Here is a 19,815-nt window from a genome sequence, read left to right on the forward strand (position 1 = left end):
TCTTTGATCTTTAGAAGATCTCGAAGAAAGGATTTTTTAAATGTATTAAAGAAAGAATCGAAAACTGAAATGGATTTCGGCAGACTCTGCCAGTGTACCAAAAGATAAAATGGACAGTGGTTGGCGAATGTAATTTCGAAAGTTTGTCTCTCCCTTTCTTTGCACATATCGTTCGATTAGGTGTACAATGACAAATTGATTAGGTTTCGATTCACACACACACACACACACACACGCGTGTGCGCGCGTACACACCAGGGGCATCTCTTCAACGGTAGCTCTGTACGAAGCTTGCGTGCGCCGGAATCAGTACTAACAGAAACAGGAAGCGCGTCGAGCGACGGGCACCCTCCTTGAGCAGAGAACTGGAGAACCTAATTCTCACGTGGCGAATGCCGCGAGTGCCGCACTACGGAAAGCAGCCTCTACGTAACAGAAGAAGGGAAGATCGGCAAGGCCGAGTTACCTTGAGTATGGTCGATGCTGTCGGTGCTCGCGATGGTTTGATTGGGGGGGTTGCTTTCCGCCTGGCTGGCCATCGAGTTCAGCTCGTAGCCTTGGCGCAACAAAGACACCCGGTAGAAGTAGTTGCGCCAGAAGTTCTCCTCGGATATACTGTCGAGGGAGTGTGGAATTCGATGAATGTCTTCTTGATCGACCAACGTGACAGATTGGCGATGCGAAGAGCGACGAATACAACGCGTTTCGGTTAAGCCGAGTCACGAACGCTAATTAACGTCGTTTCTTTCGCGACTGCGTTTAATCGGCCGTCGAGTATTTTTACGATTTTTGTGCGATACGCAGTTCCTTGACATTTGCATCTATGGAGGCCTTGTAAAAGAGACGCGGTTGTATTGCTTTAATCACTTAACACACGATAATGAGAAATTGCCTCAAATATACAATATGCTGCGTATTTTAAATTGTTCTTCCGCAAGCACATGGCTGTTATGAACTCTCGATATCGATCTTTTCTCCGGTACTTTTGCGCTCTAGCGGATCGAATGAGATTTGCACGAAGCGGAATTTCGCGGGTCGGAAAACGCGTTTGTATTTTCGCGGATCGGAAAACGAGGTGACTTGATTTTGTTCTTTCGCAGAGATATAAAATTCGTACATTGAGAACGGCCCGGTTCGTTGAAAGCCCCTGGCCTAGAGTCAGTTGATTACATTACATCTTCATCATCATAAAACTTCATTTGTCAAGTGTCGATAATTTGATAACCGAACGTTATAAATCATTCTGCTACATACCATATCACGTGCTGCTCACAATGCAACTTTACGGGACGCGGCCCTTTCTGTGCGCCGAACGCGCTTCAATTATTCATCTTAATGTACAATGTGCAACGCAACACGCGCCAAATTACCACGACGCTTAATAATTCGGACCTTAATTACGCCGTAATTACGTTATAATTATGACCATGCCAATCATAAGATAAAAGTTCATATCTCGCGCGACGCGAACGGCTTCATTCGTAAAAGAAAAATAACGGCGCAGCTGCGCGACACGAGCATACGAAGAAGCTGGCACTCCCGAAACGCTCGCGATATGCGGATGGACGTAAATGGAACGGAAAACGCGACGGTACCACTTCGTACGTTACGTTATGACAGAATATATTTTGATTTACTTACACCTTCGGCACTAGTTCGAACCTCATGGCCTCGAGATTCGGATCCAGGGCGAGGGTGGCCTGTGCCATCGGCTGAACTGCTTCGAAGTCCCAGGCGAATTCCACGCCTGGCGGTGGTGCTCTCACAAAATTACGCCGGTCCTGAAATCCACGAGAACCCGTAGGATCCCTGTTTAGTACGGTCGGTCCGTTTAAACCATACACCAAATTCGCGACGCTAATCTACCGCGACGATGCGTGAATAAACAGAGGGAAGAGACCCGATAGGACGAATAAACAGCCGGAGCTTCCTAGAGGGAAATTCCGTCCTCGAGTCGGCCGCTATCGAGAGAGCAGTTCTCCGAAGGATATATTATTCTCGAGGAAAATTGCTTCCCGTCGAAGAAGTCGGTAGATATACATTTATTTTATATTCGCTGAGAAATTTCCGTGTATTAATCGGGCATAATTGTTCATACGAAATTCGTGTAACAAGTCAGTGATGTTAGTGAAAAGGAAAAGAGAAAATTGCTCGAATTGTGGGATATCTCCCTTTGAATATCCTCGTGACTCGATCTAACGCGCAATTAGCGGTTCCGTTACGTTACGGATAACGTTCACTTGGAAAATTGCGCGGTCGTTACGTGACAAAAGCGGCGGAATAGGCCGTCAAAAGAGAGAACACGATTTTCCGCGTGCGCGCGCGATATTCCCGTTAATGACATTCGGCCGGTTAGGTTTCCGCCGGACGCGAAGCGCCAGCGAGGCTGCTAAACGAACCAACACAGAATAGGAAAACATGAAAAAAGCTCGTAGAAAGCAACGGAACGCAGCTAACGTTAGCTGTCGCGCGGCGCGTAACAGTTAATAAACGCAAATTGTGTCGCACTCCGGCGCTGCCTTTGCGACACGCAGCCAGTAAACTCATCTTACAATGGCGAACCTTTTGTGCGTCAACATTTAATAGCTTCTCGTCCGCAATTCGTCCTCTTGCGCGGCACGCAAGAGGACGAATTGCGCGTAGAGAGCTACTAAAATTTAATAAAAACGTCTATCTTCCCTCTCCCGGTTTACTCAACAGCTCAATAGCATCGTCACTCGATACACTGCACTCGTGGTGGTGGCTTTCGCTTTCGTCATCGCAAACATTTAGGTTTAGGCGTTGAAACACTCGAGCGAGCATAAATGTAAAAATTAGTTCAACTACTTTCGTTTCACGAGAGCGCGCGCGCGTTCGACCGCCAGTTGTCGACGAGAGGAGGCCTGCTGACGGTAGGAAGATAAACGCGCAATTTTCCTCGCGACTGACGAATGAAGTCGATCGAATGTTTCACTCACGGTTGAGAGGGACAGGCACTCCTCGCGCAGCGCGTCCTCGTTCGGCGCGCCGACCCACGGTGCAACAGCCTCGCCCTTCTCGGTCTGCTTGCTGGCGATGAAAGCCTCCTGTTCCTTGTTGAGTTCGGCGATCAGCCTCTGCAATGGAATTAATAACGCCTTAGTAGTGATAGATTTCAGAGGTCAGAGGGGCGGAGATCGCGCTTGGTAAGCGCGAGCCAACAGAGCGCGTCTGGAAATGATCGAGTGATCGTTGTGAGAGATACGTGCGGCTTATAATGGCGCATCCGCGATACGCTTGGCTCTCAGAGCGCAGGTGTGCGATAGATTTCACTTCGTTTCGTAGGGGCTCATTACGGCACTCGCACGCAGAGGATGACATCCCGCGCAACTCGTTTCAATTTGCCGGGTATTAACGCAGCCATGGAGCCACGTGCCGCTTCACCTGACAGAACTACGCTGAGCTACGAGCGGGAATGGCTTCGGGGGAACTTCCGAACTGGCGCACGGATGACGGGTGAGAGCCGCCCGCATTTCGCTCGTTTCCAGCGACGACGAAGTGGATTCGCGCGAATTCAGCGAGCTTCGTTGAAAATCTAGTTAATTTATAGCTGGCATCCTTTTACGACTTGCTGCGCAAGCGGCGAAAGTCAAGAATGTCACGTAGCAGTGCAAAATAATTACGCGCGAAAATTCCGCCGGGAATTCCCCGACGCGCTCGTGCGCGCGCGCGCGTGATATCGCTCTCCCCCTTTCCGCACGAATCTATCCCAAGAGGGATGAAATGAAAATATGCTTTTTCCCGTTCGCTTTAAGTCAAAATTAGGTCGGTCTTCCGCTCCTTGCGCAATTATTATTTACGCTCGCGGACCGTTGGTAAAGAGGAGACCGCCATTCTCCTTCTGTTTCTCTTTCAGTTCAGTTGTCGTTCAACTACGAAAACGACGAAAAAGCGAAACACGCGTCAGCCGAACAAAAAGGACATCTCAGGCATAGAGGACGAGGAGGAAAGTGCAGTGGGTGGAAAATCCGGGAATAAAGAACTGTTGTGCTTTAATGCCGCGGATCTCGCCGCGACTTCTTGCAGGCCGTTAAGGGTGTCAGCTTTGCTACCCGAGGATCGAGCGCGGATCAAGGAAGTCGTAGGATTCGTCGTCAGGATGGCGCGTTGTACACCGACCCAGGCGACGATATTCCTCATAGTACGACGAGAATCGATCTCTCGAGATTTCTCTGCCTCACACACACGATCGAACACACACACGGACGATGAGATATTCTTTCTCGCGACGGAGATGCGCAACGCGCGCGGGCAGTGCTTATCTTTTATATGTTATAAAGAGTGTTTTGTCGGTCGTTAAAGATACGCAACGTTGATAGGAAGAAAGGCTCTTTCCGCGTGGAGAGTCGCGCGCGGGTGTAACATTTTATTGATGAGTGTTGCCCTGTGGAAATAGCGGATTGATAGTGCTCGCGAACGAACGAAGGGAGGATAGAAAAAACGGTTCTTCGATCAATGTGATCTATGAAGCATCTCCTCCTCTCTGGTATCGAGGACCACGCATAGTTCGCGAGCGAGCTTTTTCCTTAAATTATCTGATGCCGATTATTTCGCCGTTCGCAGCGGTCGAGAGGCGCGTGATTAACGAGGGTCGGTGTTTTATTTATATCGGTGCAGGTTGTAGGTGCATATAAATCTTCCTTCGTGTGCGCGCACTCGCTCGTTCGCTCGCTCGACCGAAGCGAGAGAGAAATGCTGTTAACTGGTTTCGGAAGAAAAAAGAACATCGTGTTTCACACACACATACACATATACAAATACTCACACAGAGATACATGTATAAATGTAGTTTCTCAGATACTGTAATAAAGCAATCGCAAGTGCATAAATCTTCCAGCACAGATTATTCTTTCGACCGTCTCCGTCGATGCGCGCACACGGTAGTTAAGCGAAAAGTTGGCGCAATTATTTCACAAAAGTCAAAGGCCGCGCAAATAATCGTCGATAAACAATTTTCCAAGCAAACTCATCTCCGTCGGAGTGCTTTTCGTCTTCCTCGAGGATAGACCACGCGCTCGTATTTTTAGTTGAAATTGCATTGCCCATTAAATTAAGCGGAGAACGGAATCAGCTGCCTCCTAATGATCACGATTCGCGCTCACGCCAATGCGCGTAGGAGCGCGAGCAACGTTGCGCTCGGCCTATTGATTTCTCTCTGTCAATTTTCGCGTATTTGTCCGTTCGGAGAATATAGCCGCCGTCGCCGTGTGCGTGTCTGACCGGCTGAAACGGAATGTTTGTAGATTATAGGAGATACGAACGAGCGAACGAGTGCGCGAAACACGAATGTAGATAAGCGAGCGGACAAAAATCGGAGAATACTTTCGTGTCAGCGGGGAGAGAGAGAGAGAGAGAGAGAGAGAGAGAGAGAGAGAGAGAGAGAGAGAGAGAGAGAGAGAGAGAGAGAGAGAGAGAGAGAGAGAGAGTCAACTTATTACCGAAATATCGACGTCGAGGCCACCGCGATTTCATTTATAATTTATGCTCACGTGTCGAACTTTTTACAACCAACAGTCACGCGAACCTCCAGCTTAGCGCCGTAGAGAGTTTTTCGCTGGATTCTCGCAACAATAAAAATATCGGTGCTTCCGCCTTGTTTTCCCTTTTTTTTTTGGTTTCGAAATTCCGATCGTGCACGTACTTAGCGCGATTCTAATTAGCCCGAATAAATTCATAACGTCGCTACATTATTCATGACGCGCGAATGTGTGATCTCCTTTGGTAGCGACGGAGCGATTCCCGATTCGACAAGTAAGCGCCGACGCGTGTGTTGCTCGAATATTATCGGCTTCGTCAATGAATCGTGCGAGGACGCAGGCGCGCACACACGTTTCTCGTCGGCGACGAAATATCGGTGCAATCTTGGAAGCGGAACAAGAAACGTCGTTACGTGAGCTGAGAGCTGGTAGCAAACCAAGCAGGCAGGCAGGCAGGCAGGCAGGCAGCAAGGAAGGAAGGAAGGAAGGAAGGAAATGTCAGGTCCGTGTATATATGTGTGTGTGTGTGTATGTGTGCAGGATATGGGACATCCGTACTTGTATGCGTCGATCTTTACCGCCGCATTGGGCGTCGTTGTATTGTCCCGAGGTATCGATACGTTTTTTCCAATATACACGAACCGCGCTAAAAAAGTTATATAACAGGTCGACAAGAGACGGCAATCGAATTTCGAAGAGGAGACTGCTTTCCTCGAAACGTCCATCGAAATGGACGTCCAATTAAGGAGAGATATTTCAGGAAGTTAAACACTCATGCTGGGAAGATATACCGCGTGATCGCGACGCAAGCAGCCGCGGTACCGAGTTTAATGTTATTGGGCGAAGGGAGCGAAGTGGAACGGACGGAAATGAAATCAACGCGACGAAGTCGTAGCGAATCGGTGCGAATCAGGTTTGTGCGCGCGCACTATAGTCGCAGTAAGATTTGAAATTAAACTTTCCGTCGAAAGGATATCGCCTGGTGCAGTTTTCCGTCGTTTCGCGAAACTTATCGCGCTAATTCGCCGCGACTACTTAAAACTTGTATTGTTCTCAAACGGGCGCGCGCGAGCGCAAGGTGTTGAGTAGTCAACACTGTTGCATAATTTTTTGCTTTTTCACTGCCCTCTCTTCAATTCCGCGTGTCATTGTGAACGCGCGTCTTCGTGTCGACGTAAATATCTCAATTAGAAATTCGATATCGCGGGGAGATTGAATTTACTCGTGATAAGCGGAACATACAAAAGTACGCACGAGGGTAGCACAGCGAATTGATTTCTTAGCGGTTACAACGAGGTCTGCGATTAATCGTTTTCCGGCCGATTTTATCTAGAGTCGGTTCCACTAGTCGCATTTTCACACTGTAATACCATTGTGAATTTGATTTATGACGCTAAGGTATCGACATGCCCGAGGAAACTACTCGCCTGAGGCCTTTCGCTATTGTTAACTTGACCAGAAAAGGCTATTCGTCCTTGGCCGATCATGGAGGAATCCAAAAAAATAAGAGAGGAGAAAGAGAAATGCGCGCAAATTCAATTGTACATCGTACATGCGCTGAAAGTGAATCGGGATGAATATTGAAATGGAGTCGCCTCGAAAAAGAAAGAGAGAAAAAGAAAAAGAAAGAGAGAGAGAGAGAGAGAGAGATAGTAAGAGAAAGAACAAAACTTTCCTCTCCCTCGAGACTAGGTAAAACTCTCGAAACAACTTTTTAAGAAATAATTAGAGCAATACCGTGTTGCAAAAGCGAAAGACTCCTGTCGGCAAAGTCACGGTATATCTAATCCCTATGGCTTTTAAACGCGACATTTATTGGAAAACTCGCAGTTCTTATTACAGAAATGCTTCTTCCATCACGAGATATAATTTCGCCGCTTCTAATAATTCGTTTCCTTCCTGCGCACCTGATTGCGAGGAGGAAGTCGGAGACGTAATTGAAATCTAACTTCTCTCTCTTCTCGCTTCTTTTCGTCTGACGTCTCACTCTTAAAATATTCTGGTTATTTTCGTTTCACTCGTAAGGAGGGGACATTCCATGTGAGAGAAGAAGACTTCGCGGGGGATAATCTCTCTCCTTTCCTCTCTCTCTCTCTCTCTCTTTCTCTCGTGTAGAGGATAATCTCGAGCAAAACGCCCGACCACATTTTGATCTCCGATTCGCCGCTTTCGCGCCAATCCATTATGCATCGCGTCGCGCATTTTCTCCGGGCAATCTCGAAATTATGTCATTCTGCTACATCGTGTCTCATTTTAATTTCAAGTCTTATCAATCAAGCCCGGCATAAATTTCCATTCGTTACTGGATTCACAGTTCGCGACGAGAGCAGAAAATAACCGATCATCGTCGCGGCTACTACGTTGGAAGATCTCCATTCGTGATACTCAAATTTTCTCCTCGACAATTAAGCGTCGTCCTGGAAATCCATTAAGGGATTCGTGAGACAAGGGGGTGGGGAGAGAGAGAGAAGATATGTTCTTAAAATAATTTTAATCGCAACAGGGACGGAAAAAACGGAGCGCGCAGAAAAGCGCACCGGCACGGGAAAAGACTCGTATTACGGTCACGTGTTAGTGGAGACGTGGCTCGAATACGATCGGTAGGCATTAACAAATATCTGCGTTGGGGCAGAGGGGCCGAATAGGATTAAGCTCTCGCGAATACTGGGGAAGCGGATGGACAAAAAGAACGTCGAAAACGGGCGGTAAACGGCCCGATACGAGATACGAGGCCAGAGTGCAAGACCCGGGCTTTGAAAGAGCGTAGCCGACACAGAAATCAATTTTTGTCGTCCGCATTCAGTGGGTCCTCGATATCAGCCGTCACATGCCGAATCAACAACAGGACAGAGGACAGAGAACCCGGTGCGCGCGACCAATGATAAGGTGGTCACCCGCAGGTGAGTTCACAACCGGGGAAGAGTAATTCCTCTCGACATACAAAGTCAAAATTTCAATATTGAATCTGAAAGCACTCACATATTACGACCTTATTTTCACATCGCGCGCAATTTCAATTATTAAATAATTCTAATCGATTTGCGGAAGTTGACTTCCCTCTTGTTAATATGCGTCACGATTCATCTTTCATTATAAGCGTATGAATATTTCACGTGTCATACCCACGCATACATGAATATGTGAGCACGTCGTAGTCGCTCGGGGTCGCGCGGAATTATATCACTCGAAAAGCTAATCGTCCGTGATACGTCGAGGGTGCTATCGCGGCCCGTCAACGCACAACAACGGCGCCGCCGTTTCTCTCTCCCTCTCGAACGTTGCGGATTCTCTTCCGATTAACCATAAGAAGCCCATTACGTACTTATTGCGACTGATCAGGTCGTCACAATATCGACGGCACGGTGCATTTGATTCATCGTGATACTCCGTGCAAGCAAAGAGTTGCCGTGGTCGCACGAGGTCCTTTCCGCTCCTTTGGGACGTCGTTGACGTCCCTTTAAGCTCGGACGAGTCTCTCGAGATACTACCATATGTCCCTCCGTATCGACCGTGCTTCCTCATCGATAGCTGATGAACGTGCGCTGTGATTACCAGAGGCGTCGTGGAAAGCCTCTCATAGAAGGGAGGAAAGCAAAGACTCGAGCTCTGACGGTGAAGGGCTCCCGCTCTCTTATCTCCGGAGCTCAGTCCGTACGCGGTTTTCTTGTTTAAAGATCGAGTTTTCTCTCGGCGCCTCGCCCGTCGGTGACGCTGTCGTCGGAGATCTCGGTGGTCGTAAAAGAAAGTTAAAGTGCGGAAAGAGGAACCCGAGAGCGCTCCGGAAAGAAATGACCCTCGGTTGGCGTTCTTCGCAGATACATGGTACGATGTACTCGTACCCGGAGAATAATGTAAGCTGCAATGACTTCGCAGCAGCAAGTTGTGATAAGAGTTGTGAAAGGATCGATATCCAAGACGTAGTTAATCCGAGCGTAGGTGGGGATACAGCGAAAACGAGAATTGAATATGAAAATTAGTTTTCGCTGAATTATCGCGACTCAAAGAGCGCCTCGTGGAGGCGAAGTATATTTCAATATTTTACACGTGTCAAATGCGCCGTGAAAAATCTTTCCGTCGATATTATCGTGATTGATCATCGCAAAGTTGCTTGGGTGAATTCATTAGCAGCGTATCCTATTCATGGAACGTTTCATTTTTATCGATCAAATCTCTTTCATCAGTATATAAACTTTGTGTATTTTTAGGGTCTAATTTCCAGTTATACCTTTGCCTTCAAGAGAAAAGAAAGATTTGACGACTCTTGAAACTTTCAGAAAAAAAAAAAAAGAACTGACGCTTAAATCAATTAAAAATGACTGTAAAATACCATTTAATAAGCTAAAAGAGCAAATCGACGGAGGATTTTTTTCTCTCTCCTTAGTCGTCGCGATTCAAGAGCACGATTTGCTTTCGAAATAAGGCACCGACAGTATTCGTCTTATATTTATTTGCCACTTTAACCCTGCAAGACACCGGCGCTCGAGGCAACAAGGACTTATTGGCGCAGTACAAGTTGTCGAAAGCACTTAGGGGGATCGAGACTTGATGCCTGCCTCGGGGCGAGGTACCAACTCGATGTAACTCTCGTATATCGTAAACTGTGCATCATCACAGGGTTTATCACGATTTAGGCATACGTTGAATCATGACGGGGCTGGATAGAGGTGGTTATCGTTAATTATAATTACAGCTCGGCGTAAAGCTCGAGGATATATAGTTTGCACACTGTTTATTAGTGGATCACGGCGATCGGGGGAGTTAATTCCGGTGCAATTCGTTGTTCTCACGAAAGCATCGCAATGCACTACTCAATGCACGACGCAGCGTTGCGCGAACAAATGAGATTCAACGATTTTATACATCTGCAAAAGAGATCTCTATTAATAATAGTTTCTTGAAGTCTATTCTTCGCGGGAATTATTATTATTCCGGCATATTGCGTGAATCCGACACGTATCATTTGTCCTGATGAGAAGTGCGTTTCATGATTGATACCGTCGGTAAAATGCGACTGTAGTCTGTACAAATGAAAATGGAACGGACAGGATGTCGCGCGCGTGTGATTCATAATAAAAACGTAATAGAGGACGTAATATATGTTTGCTATCCGTTAATAAAGCGGGAAATACGCGTCCCGGACACGCGATAATATCACGATTCAGTTAGACGAGTATATCAAATTGTTAAATATCGCACTTCTGAGACAATGTATATTCTTTTGCGAAGTACATCTGCGTCGCACCGTCGATTCTTTAGCGGGAGATAGCGTGCGCTTCAAACAAAGAACGGTCGTTATAAATGACGTTATCATTTTTAACGGAGAATACCACCCGACGCTGGAGGTAGAAACGTGCGGCAGCAACGAGAGACACGGCAAGTATTCCGCGGGTCTTCCTTTATCACGCGGCTTATTACGGGATTTCAATTTTTCCTCATCGCCTGCGAAGTGGCGCGACGACGCGACAGTTCACCTTCCCGATCAACGCTTTGAAAAATAGCGGGCGCTTGTCGAAAGACGTGCGCGCGCGTGTACGGCGAAAAAATATGGCAATTCGCCGACTTATGGCCTATTGCGAAAATCTCTTTACGCCGCCGTCGACATTGATTTTCCTCAAAAGAGATTTTCGCCCGAGGCAGAACGGCGCTTGCCAAGAATATTTCTCGGGTATGACGAAGGACTGAGAGAGAAAGGGAGAATGTGTGTGTGTGTGTGTGTATATGAGAGAGGGAGTGAAAAAGAAAGAGTTAAAACATCGTAAAAGCGTATGGATCGAGCGAGAGGGTGTGCCGTGTGGAAGCGGATAAATCGGTCCGTAAATCGCGATCTCTATTGTTTTAGCCAACGTTTATCGAAGGTGTTCACTCGCGAGATTTGACTTTGTGATATCAACGGTCTCTCGGTCTCGAATTCTCGGTTGCGATCTCATGAATATGAGACACTAATGTAATCGGATTTGGAGCGAAGGTGCGCCCGTTTTCGTTCGTAACGATGCCGTCTTTGTTACAAGCTTTCATCAAAACAGGAACTTGAGAAGCGAGTCTGCGAACGGCGACGTGTTCTATTTATCGCGTGCGAAAACGTCGGAAGTAAACACAATTAAGGAGCAGGGAGGATGAAGAGGAACGGATGAAGACGAGAACGGCCGTTTACCTTTTCATTCGAGGAAATAAGCTTGAGTGCACCTTGATTCACGTCACATCCCAAACAACTTTCCGGAACTTTTTATTGGCGGCTAATTTTATCAATATTAGATCTTACAAGCTGAGGTACAAAAGCTTGGCACCGGTTTACCGTGGACGAAATTGATCGCTTTAACGCGGAACTGCGAGAAAATCGAATTAGAGGAAATCGACGACATCGCCGATAACTTAAAGCGACGATTAACGTCGAGACGTCCTTTGGTAATTATTAAAGAAGTTTGACTTCTTGGCTTTATAACTTGTCAAGACTGAAATTTTCCGGATATTATGAGGAGAAAGAGGAGGAAGAGGAATAAGAAAAAAAAGAAGAAAAACGGCCGTTGCACATGACAGCTGGCGGTGTTATCATTTTATCAGTCATCCTGTAAGTAATCGCGCATTTATAACCTTGTTTTTAAATAAAAACGATATATATATATATATACACACATATATATATATGTTTTTATTTTATATATACGAGTACTCTATTTTATATCTCTTAATCCAGAATATACTCATCACCTGAATTCATGGCATTTTTCTCAAATTTGCTATTTTATTTTTATAAATTAACATCGCTTCATGAAATAAAGGAACTTTCCATGTTGCGACGTAAGGTTGTAAAAATTTATTACGAGAGGGACACAAGTTCACAGAGTTTATTTCATGAGCTTTATTTGTCCAGCTGCTGTTACGGTAAGAGAATGAACAAAAAGTAGTCCCGAGATATCTCTGTAACGAAAAAGTTAAATAACCATGCGGAGAGAACGGCGAGGTGAACGATCGACCACGCCGAGAACGGAGACGACATTCGTACAAGAAGAGGCCTATCGATCGTACACCGAGTGCTAAAGAAATGGCGGTGTCTCGTCCGTGACGTTATATCCTGCCAGAAAGGTCCCATTTGCGATTTCCTACTGGTGTCCTGGTTGGCGACCTCTCGCGAGTGCCATTTCTCCTCTTCGCCAGCCTGCATCATACGCATAAATTTTTCTTTCTCTTTCTACCCCCGTTGGCCTCCTCGATCTCTTTTCCCCCTTTTCTCCTCGTCCATTAGCCATCTGTGACCCGCGTAATTTACAAAGGATCCTCCGTCTCTGGATAATTTTCTCGCAATGTCAATAACTATCTCGGAGATAGAAACAGAGAGAGAGAGAGAGAGAAAAAGAGAGGGAGGGAGAGAGAGAGAGGAAGAAAATGAGAAAGAAAAATACACTCGAGCAGCTTCGATCGACTCTGAATAATTGAACGAGAGTAAACGAGAATGATGACGATATCACTGGTGTGTAACGTTGACTAACAATAATTAAAACGATCGAAACGAATCGTTATTTCGTTAGATTATGTACTGAATCGCGTCTTACCCGAATTTCCGCACTAAATTGCGATTTCGAAACTTGAAAAATGGAAAAAAAAGAAAAGAAACAGGGAATCGGAACTCGGCAAGAAGAGCGCCCAAAGATGGCAAAAGTCGCGAATTGATTCGCTTATTTATCATTAACCGTGTATAGGAAGTGAACTAAATGACTTATATCTATATAGAAGGGAACAGCAATAAGCATATACTCGCTGCTCCCCTGATATTACATCGGCGGAATAAATTCCTACGCTTGAGACGTGGCTCTGATAATAAATTGTCGGCGCACGGATATGAAACGTACACAGTTCATATGCAACATAAAAGATATCGCCTATGCGCCGAAGTACCCTAATTTAAATTCAGAAGAAATTCAAATCAAAATTTCAACATCCGGGCCGAGACTCGAGCGGCAGCAACGTCGTCGATGTACTTATGTAAGCGTATTAAGTTTTCGTCGTGGTCGCAATTTCATTCCCAATTTATTAAATTGCTATGTTGCTAAAAACAAGAGAGAGAGAGAGAGAGAGAGAGACGTAGAACAATACGACAGCCACGAGACATTTTACATGAAATTAATTTTACCCTTAAAATACATTCGCAACGTATTAGGTCGATTTTCTTGCGATTTCTTGCGATGCTGAATCGACGTCCGTCGATGATTTCGCGAGTAGATCGTACGATATTGCCATCGACAACATCTCCGATAGTTTCCTTCGTATTTTTCGCGTGAAGTTGTGAATCCTGCTCGTTAACTAATTAAGAACCCATTGATTCATCGACAAGTTACGCTCGGGCGGCAGACTTGGGTCGAGCGCGTGGTTTCTCGTCACTGCAAAGACTGCCAGTAGCCGAGTTTCAGTGGAAAGTCCGTTTCTCGAGGCGAAATTCGCAATGTCGAAATCCAGAACGAGATTGTGCCCATTCGGGCGCTCGACGCTACGAAACCCCCGGGAGAGATTAATCAATCGCGCGAGATTCCACCGCGTACCGAGCTACACACCGTCGGCGTGTAGCAGCTCGTGCGCGGTAAATATTTAGCTTTCGTTAAGATAACCATCATTCTATGCATCCGTTAAAACTCAATAACCGCGTGCTAAACGCGATACGCCGGCCGCGGCAACTGTTTAACGACGTAACATCGCTCAGCTGACGATGTTCACCGGATGACTGCGAGCGTAGGTAAGAGTTAGACTCGCACGTGCAAAACTTAGTACACTTTGCTCATTAGCGAGAATCAAGAGTGGGCGGGTGAATAAATAGGTAGGTAGGTGGGTATAGATAGGAAGAAATTAGATAGGTTGATAAAACGGGGTATAATTGCGAATATCCGCTGGAAAATTTCGCTACGTGGAAAAATTGGCGATCATTAATTCAGAAATAGGCCTATAGCCAAGTGTCAAAGTACCGCGCTGGAAGACTGAAAATAGACAACCGCGACGCCATAACGGGGTATTATTGCCATCAAGTTCGCGTAATTGTCTCATCGGAAAAAAGCATTAAAAGCAGAGACAACGAAGACGACGATGACAACGATAGAGGAAACAGCGCGCGAAATCGCAGTTCGAACACCACCTGGAATTGCCTACGTCGTGCTGCTTGGACAAGGCGACATCAATATTTCATAATAAGGCGCTATAAGCCGTAGGCATAATACGATACGCTTGTCTTGCCTCGTTTAGAAGGAAAAGTACGATGCGGGTAACTTTTGTCACCATCTCGACAGGTAAAAGACCCTTCGCGCGATTTCACAAAGGGACGTTATTCCTCTTTTCTCTTCAGGAGAGAGTCAGGAGAGAGAGAGAGAGAGAGAGAGGAGGAAGGAAGAAAGGAAGAGAAAAAGAGAGAGCACGACGTTTCCCTCTTGCGATTTTAAAATTCCACACGAAATCACGACATCTCATGGTCCCTCGTGGAGAATTTTCCAGCCACCAAACAGAAGATTGCGATTTTTCATTCACGAGAGCAGTGGTAGTCTTGTCCAAGACGAGATCACAGATTCACGCGAAAGGCACCGAAATCGTGAATGTCGCGAGATAATATAGAAAAGCCACGAGCGTGTCTCGCTCTCTTTATGATAAACGTAAGCCGAAGTAACTCCGAAGTTGACGGAAGTTGACGATGATAGCTTAATTTTCGGCGTCTCGCCGACATTCATCGCGTAGCCCGTTGTAATACGCGATAAGATTATTTAGGAAGGTCTCAGGCAAATATATGCCGAGCGAGTGGAGAAATTGTCCCGTCTAGAAACGAGCGCTGCCCGACTACGGTCGGACAAGTAGTGCAGGAACAAACTAGGTCGGACGATATTCGTCGTAAATAGCGGTAGATTAAAAGTTACCTCTTCAGCTGTCGCAAGCGAGAGATAATGTTACGTGCGCACAATGCGCGATAGAATAAATTTGCTATTAATATTCGTTACCACATTTGTTATATATTGCAGTAATTTATTGGTTCGGTCGAAAGCTCCGGTTCGATTCTTCAATCAAATTTGACATTATCGCGTTTAATGAAACGCGCATGAGAGAAATAATCGCCGTCGTTAAATCATCACCGGCGATGATTCGCCAACGTTTGTACAGCGGAACGTTATCGCAGCATTGTCGTCTGCATTGCAGGTACGTGTGACGTGTTACGTTTAGGAAAGCAAACCGAACTTTTCGATTAATACGATGTACAATAAAAGTCTCACCATGGCGCATATGAATGACGAGGGACATTTTGCCTTTCGCCGCGTTGCGTTATACTTATACAGATGTTGCGCGCGGGAGAGAAACAGCCGTCTCTATTCGCGTAACTTTACATTAACGATCTAGGCAACAGCAGCGGCGGTCGGAAATATATATCGCCGACTCGACGTATTTCGCCAACTACTCGCGAACTCTCCTCAAGCCGTGCGCTGTCACGACATGTAATCCGACTAACGGAAAGTCGAGGAAGATATAACGTACACGGCGACAGGGCGAGAGAGTCTTTCACGATCTTTGATAAATACGCGCAACGTAACGAGCGTACCAACTCACAATGCCATCGTTATCGTATCGTCGCAACCCGATATATGATATACGGCACGTGGTAATTTCCCTCGGAACTAATCCAGTGACTTTCCTTTCAACTTCTCCCGGGCGAGTCGGCAAAAGTTTATTCACGCCTGCCATCTCGGCGTTGTCATTAATTCTCGTCTTTACGGGCTTCGACCGGTCGCGCCACGCTGGTTTTAATAGAGTTTAACCTAATCACGCGAATTCACAGCGGCCAGGACGAAAGAGCGCGATCGAAGGACGAGCAGCGAGAGAAGAAACCGCGCGGAGGGCGCTTCGACGGGATCGAACGTTTGTAAATAATTGACAACATTCCGCTGATCGCGGCAGAAGCTAAAATCGCGCCGCAATTTAGTCAAATTCGCTCGGAGTCCTACGGAGGAAGAGACAGATTCATGTTCCGCCCACGGGCTTCCATCTCGGAAGCTTGACTCGTGAGGTTGTCTGAAGAAGTGGCCTTGACATTCCTCATCGACTTCATTATAGCGCAGCGCCTGAATAAATCAGCCATTAAGCGCGAGCTTAATGTCAGTAACGGAGGCAGCGCGCGGTCCTCTTTTCTCTCAGATTCGTTGACGTAATAAAGCAAGCAGCGTCCTTTCCGACCTTTCCAGACCACATCGTCGATTCTCGCGCAGGAAAATTCATCAAACCGTCGAGTGTCTCGTCGATGTCAACGGTCATACCACGCTGAAAACACCAGTTCTCGTCTGAGTGTCTCGTCGCGCGCGCGCGCGCATGCACACACACACACACACACACACTCTCTCCTCTCTCTTTTTGCATTTCTCTCTTCCTATTCCCGGACGTTTCACAGCCGCTCGAGAGATAAGAAACTTCAGCACAAAGTGTACAAAAGGAAGAAACCAAACGGAAGGAAGCAACCGGCGACGAATAAGAGCAAGACGCGTGGAGATAACGCAGTGAGAACACTGTTGTGTTCATTTCGCGTTATGATGGGAAACGCGCTCGCGCGCGACCTTTGGAGAACCCGGACAGACCCTGAGAATCAGCACGGAAATGTCTTTGACGACGAGTCGCGATCGATAGCTGTACAAGCGCGGCCGGCTGTGTTAACAACGTCGTAAAGAGAGGCGAGCCTCTTCCTCGATGTTCCCGACGATGTTCCCCCGGGGGTCGGTCGCGAGCTCACCCCGAGGCTGAGCCTCGCGATCCGTGTCGCGAGCGGGGATTTATTGTCCGTGCCGAATCGAAGCGGTCGGAACTTATCAGTTAATTAATGTGTTGTCGGCGGTGCAATGCGCGCGCACCTATGCATCGGCGCTCGATTACTCCGGCTCCGATCCAATTAAACTTTTCGCCGAGGCCGATCGACTCGACGCGAGCGTTTCGCCGCGCACGTTATCGCGCTCACGACCCGCCGTACGTCACGATCGGCCCCCCCTCCTCTGTCTCCCCGCGGCGTCCGATACACGTCGTGTGTGTCTCGTCGGGACTTAATCATCCGGTCGATCGAGGCGACGCGACGCGACGTCGTCGATTAACACTGTTGATTTTTGCGCGGGCACGGCCTCCGCGAAGTTCCCGCGACGTTCCGGACGTTCAGTCGTTCGGATATCGACGGCGGAAGTGCACATCGCGCGCGGCAAAGTAAGTTATGCCTCGGCGATTTAATTAATATCCAGCGCGCCGGCGAAATTATAATAGCTCGGAATTCCCGGGAAATTCCTCTTCTTTGTTCGCCGGGAGATCACCGATGACTCACGTGACTCGCCGTGGAATTAATTATCGCTGGATCGCTTTGGCTCTGCCCGTGGTGGTATCACTCTGATATTCTATAGAGCGCCCGAGGGATGCGGCGGCCGTTTGGGCCGTGTGTGCCGAGGCTGAGGAAAGGTTTCGCGACTATCCGGCAATCGGGAAAGCTAATTAATTAACGGGCGGACTCGGATTGTACAAACGCAGGAAGCGCGCGGGATTTTTCAGCCCGTAGCTAATTATGTTTGCAAGCGGCGATGAATTATTGCTTCCTCCACTGTCTCATCTTTCGAGATTTCTCGTCCATCGTTATTTTTTTAAATGGTGAATCACCGCGGGTGCTGAATGTACGCTCTCTCGCTCCGTCGTCCTCGGATATTTCAACAAGCACGCCTCTGCGGACTTATTGTCCGCGCGGCTGAATAGGCCTCGAAGGAGAAATTGCAACGCTAATTAACGGTATCGGGGCGATCCATTAAGCGCGACCAAAACTCGATTACGTCGGCGAAGCAGACGAAACTTCCGTACGTACAACCCCGTACACTCTCGGCGATTCGCTACTTCTTGTTCCCCACGTTTGTGTTGCCCGGCGCCGCTTGCATTATACAGTCGCCGCGCCGCGAGAGCGAGTTACACGCGCGCTCCTTATCTCTTTCTCGATACTTTCTCATACATCATTGTCGAAAGAATAGCGGCGCGCCGGAAAAGGGCGGAATGTAATATTCAAATCAAACAAGGGGAGAGCAAAACAGGTATCATGCGCTGCCGGCGCGGCGCGCATGATACCTCAGGTATTCCCATCGCGCGTTTAACGCGGCATACACGTGTACTTAACAAATGCCGCGTGACTTAACAAATGCGCTCCCGAAGATTACATCGACGCGGAACGAGGGGAGGCGCGCGCCGTTGCTCGCGCGTTAAACGCTCGAGACCCCCGCGGCCCGGAAATCGAGGAGCGAATCATTTATCGCAGCGGCCGACGGGAGGCAGTTAATATCTCCGAATGAGACACATCTCGCGAAGGATCGAGCGGATATGCCCGTGTCACGATAAGATTGACTCACGAGATTGACGACTCGCGTCGTCGATGACACGTAGAGCACGCGAGCGTGCGGTCAATAAGCAAGCCTTCCGCGTGGAAACAACGACGCTATTGGCGATCCATTAGCCGCACCAGGCTAGAACTCAATTACCCGTTCTATCTAACGAACCTCTCGAGTCTACACACGATAGTGCGCTCAACTTCTCTCGGAACGACTTTGTACGGTGCGTCGGCGTCGTAAATAGTGTACAATAGAGCCTCGGTTTGGCTCGCCGTATCCCGTATCGCGCTGCCCGCTACACACATGGAGAATACCGTATCTGTGTGCAACGCTATGGGCTCGCTCGTAATGCCGGCATTGGACCGGTTAATTGACGTTTCTGCATGTGCCACGACCAACGAGAAATTGTTTGCCTTTAGCGCAGGCGCGCTAAAGACGCACAGCGACGACAGGACAATTTGTTTCGTTCCGTGATAAGGGATCAAAAACATGATTAGCCGGGGTGATGAGAAAAACGCGAAGGGGTCCGGAGACGTTTGCGCGCGCGCGCGAGTGAACGTCAACTCCTTTCGTGACGCACGAGAAACGTGCGGCCGACAAATTAGTCGGGGGAGAACGAGGACTCGCGGGGTGCGTCACCACGCGTTTTTTCTCATTAAGTGTTACCACGTCGTGCGCGCACAACGAAGGGTTAGGTTCGTTTAGTCGGGACGCGAAAGTTGGCGTTTCACTTACGTGCGCTCCGAGTACGCGAAGTTCTCGTGAAAATGCCGGAAGCTTACTCGCTTTTTCAAACGCGGAGGGTGCTCCTCATCGATTGTCGCTTGATAAAGCACGTTTCTCCGTTTATGCAGAGAGAAGGAAAGAGAGAGAAAGGGGGGGGGAAGAGAGAGAGAGAGAGAGAGAGAGAGGGAGAAAAGAGATACGTTTGAAGTAATTTAACGGCGACAGTAGCTGGACGGTTTTGAATTTAACGA

General features: G+C 47.6%; 1 protein-coding gene across 4 annotated transcripts in view; it reads right to left on the reverse strand.

Annotated features, from left to right (window-relative positions):
* Sap47 (Synapse-associated protein 47kD) overlaps positions 1–19,815 on the reverse strand; it is a 77,044-nt gene that overhangs the window by 15,262 nt on the left and 41,967 nt on the right. For all 4 annotated transcript variants that reach the window (XM_011141103.3, XM_011141102.3, XM_011141105.3 and 1 more), the window contains exons 5-7: positions 2,958–3,095; positions 1,642–1,781; positions 467–615 (exon numbers count right to left, since the gene is read on the reverse strand). In XM_011141103.3, coding sequence (XP_011139405.1) covers positions 467–615; positions 1,642–1,781; positions 2,958–3,095 — 427 coding nt within the window. The remainder of the gene's footprint in view (positions 1–466; positions 616–1,641; positions 1,782–2,957; positions 3,096–19,815) is intronic.

The sequence above is a fragment of the Harpegnathos saltator genome, unplaced genomic scaffold (assembly GCF_003227715.2).
Source record: "Harpegnathos saltator strain DR-91 unplaced genomic scaffold, Hsal_v8.6 scaffold184, whole genome shotgun sequence".
Lineage (NCBI taxonomy): Eukaryota > Metazoa > Arthropoda > Insecta > Hymenoptera > Formicidae > Harpegnathos > Harpegnathos saltator.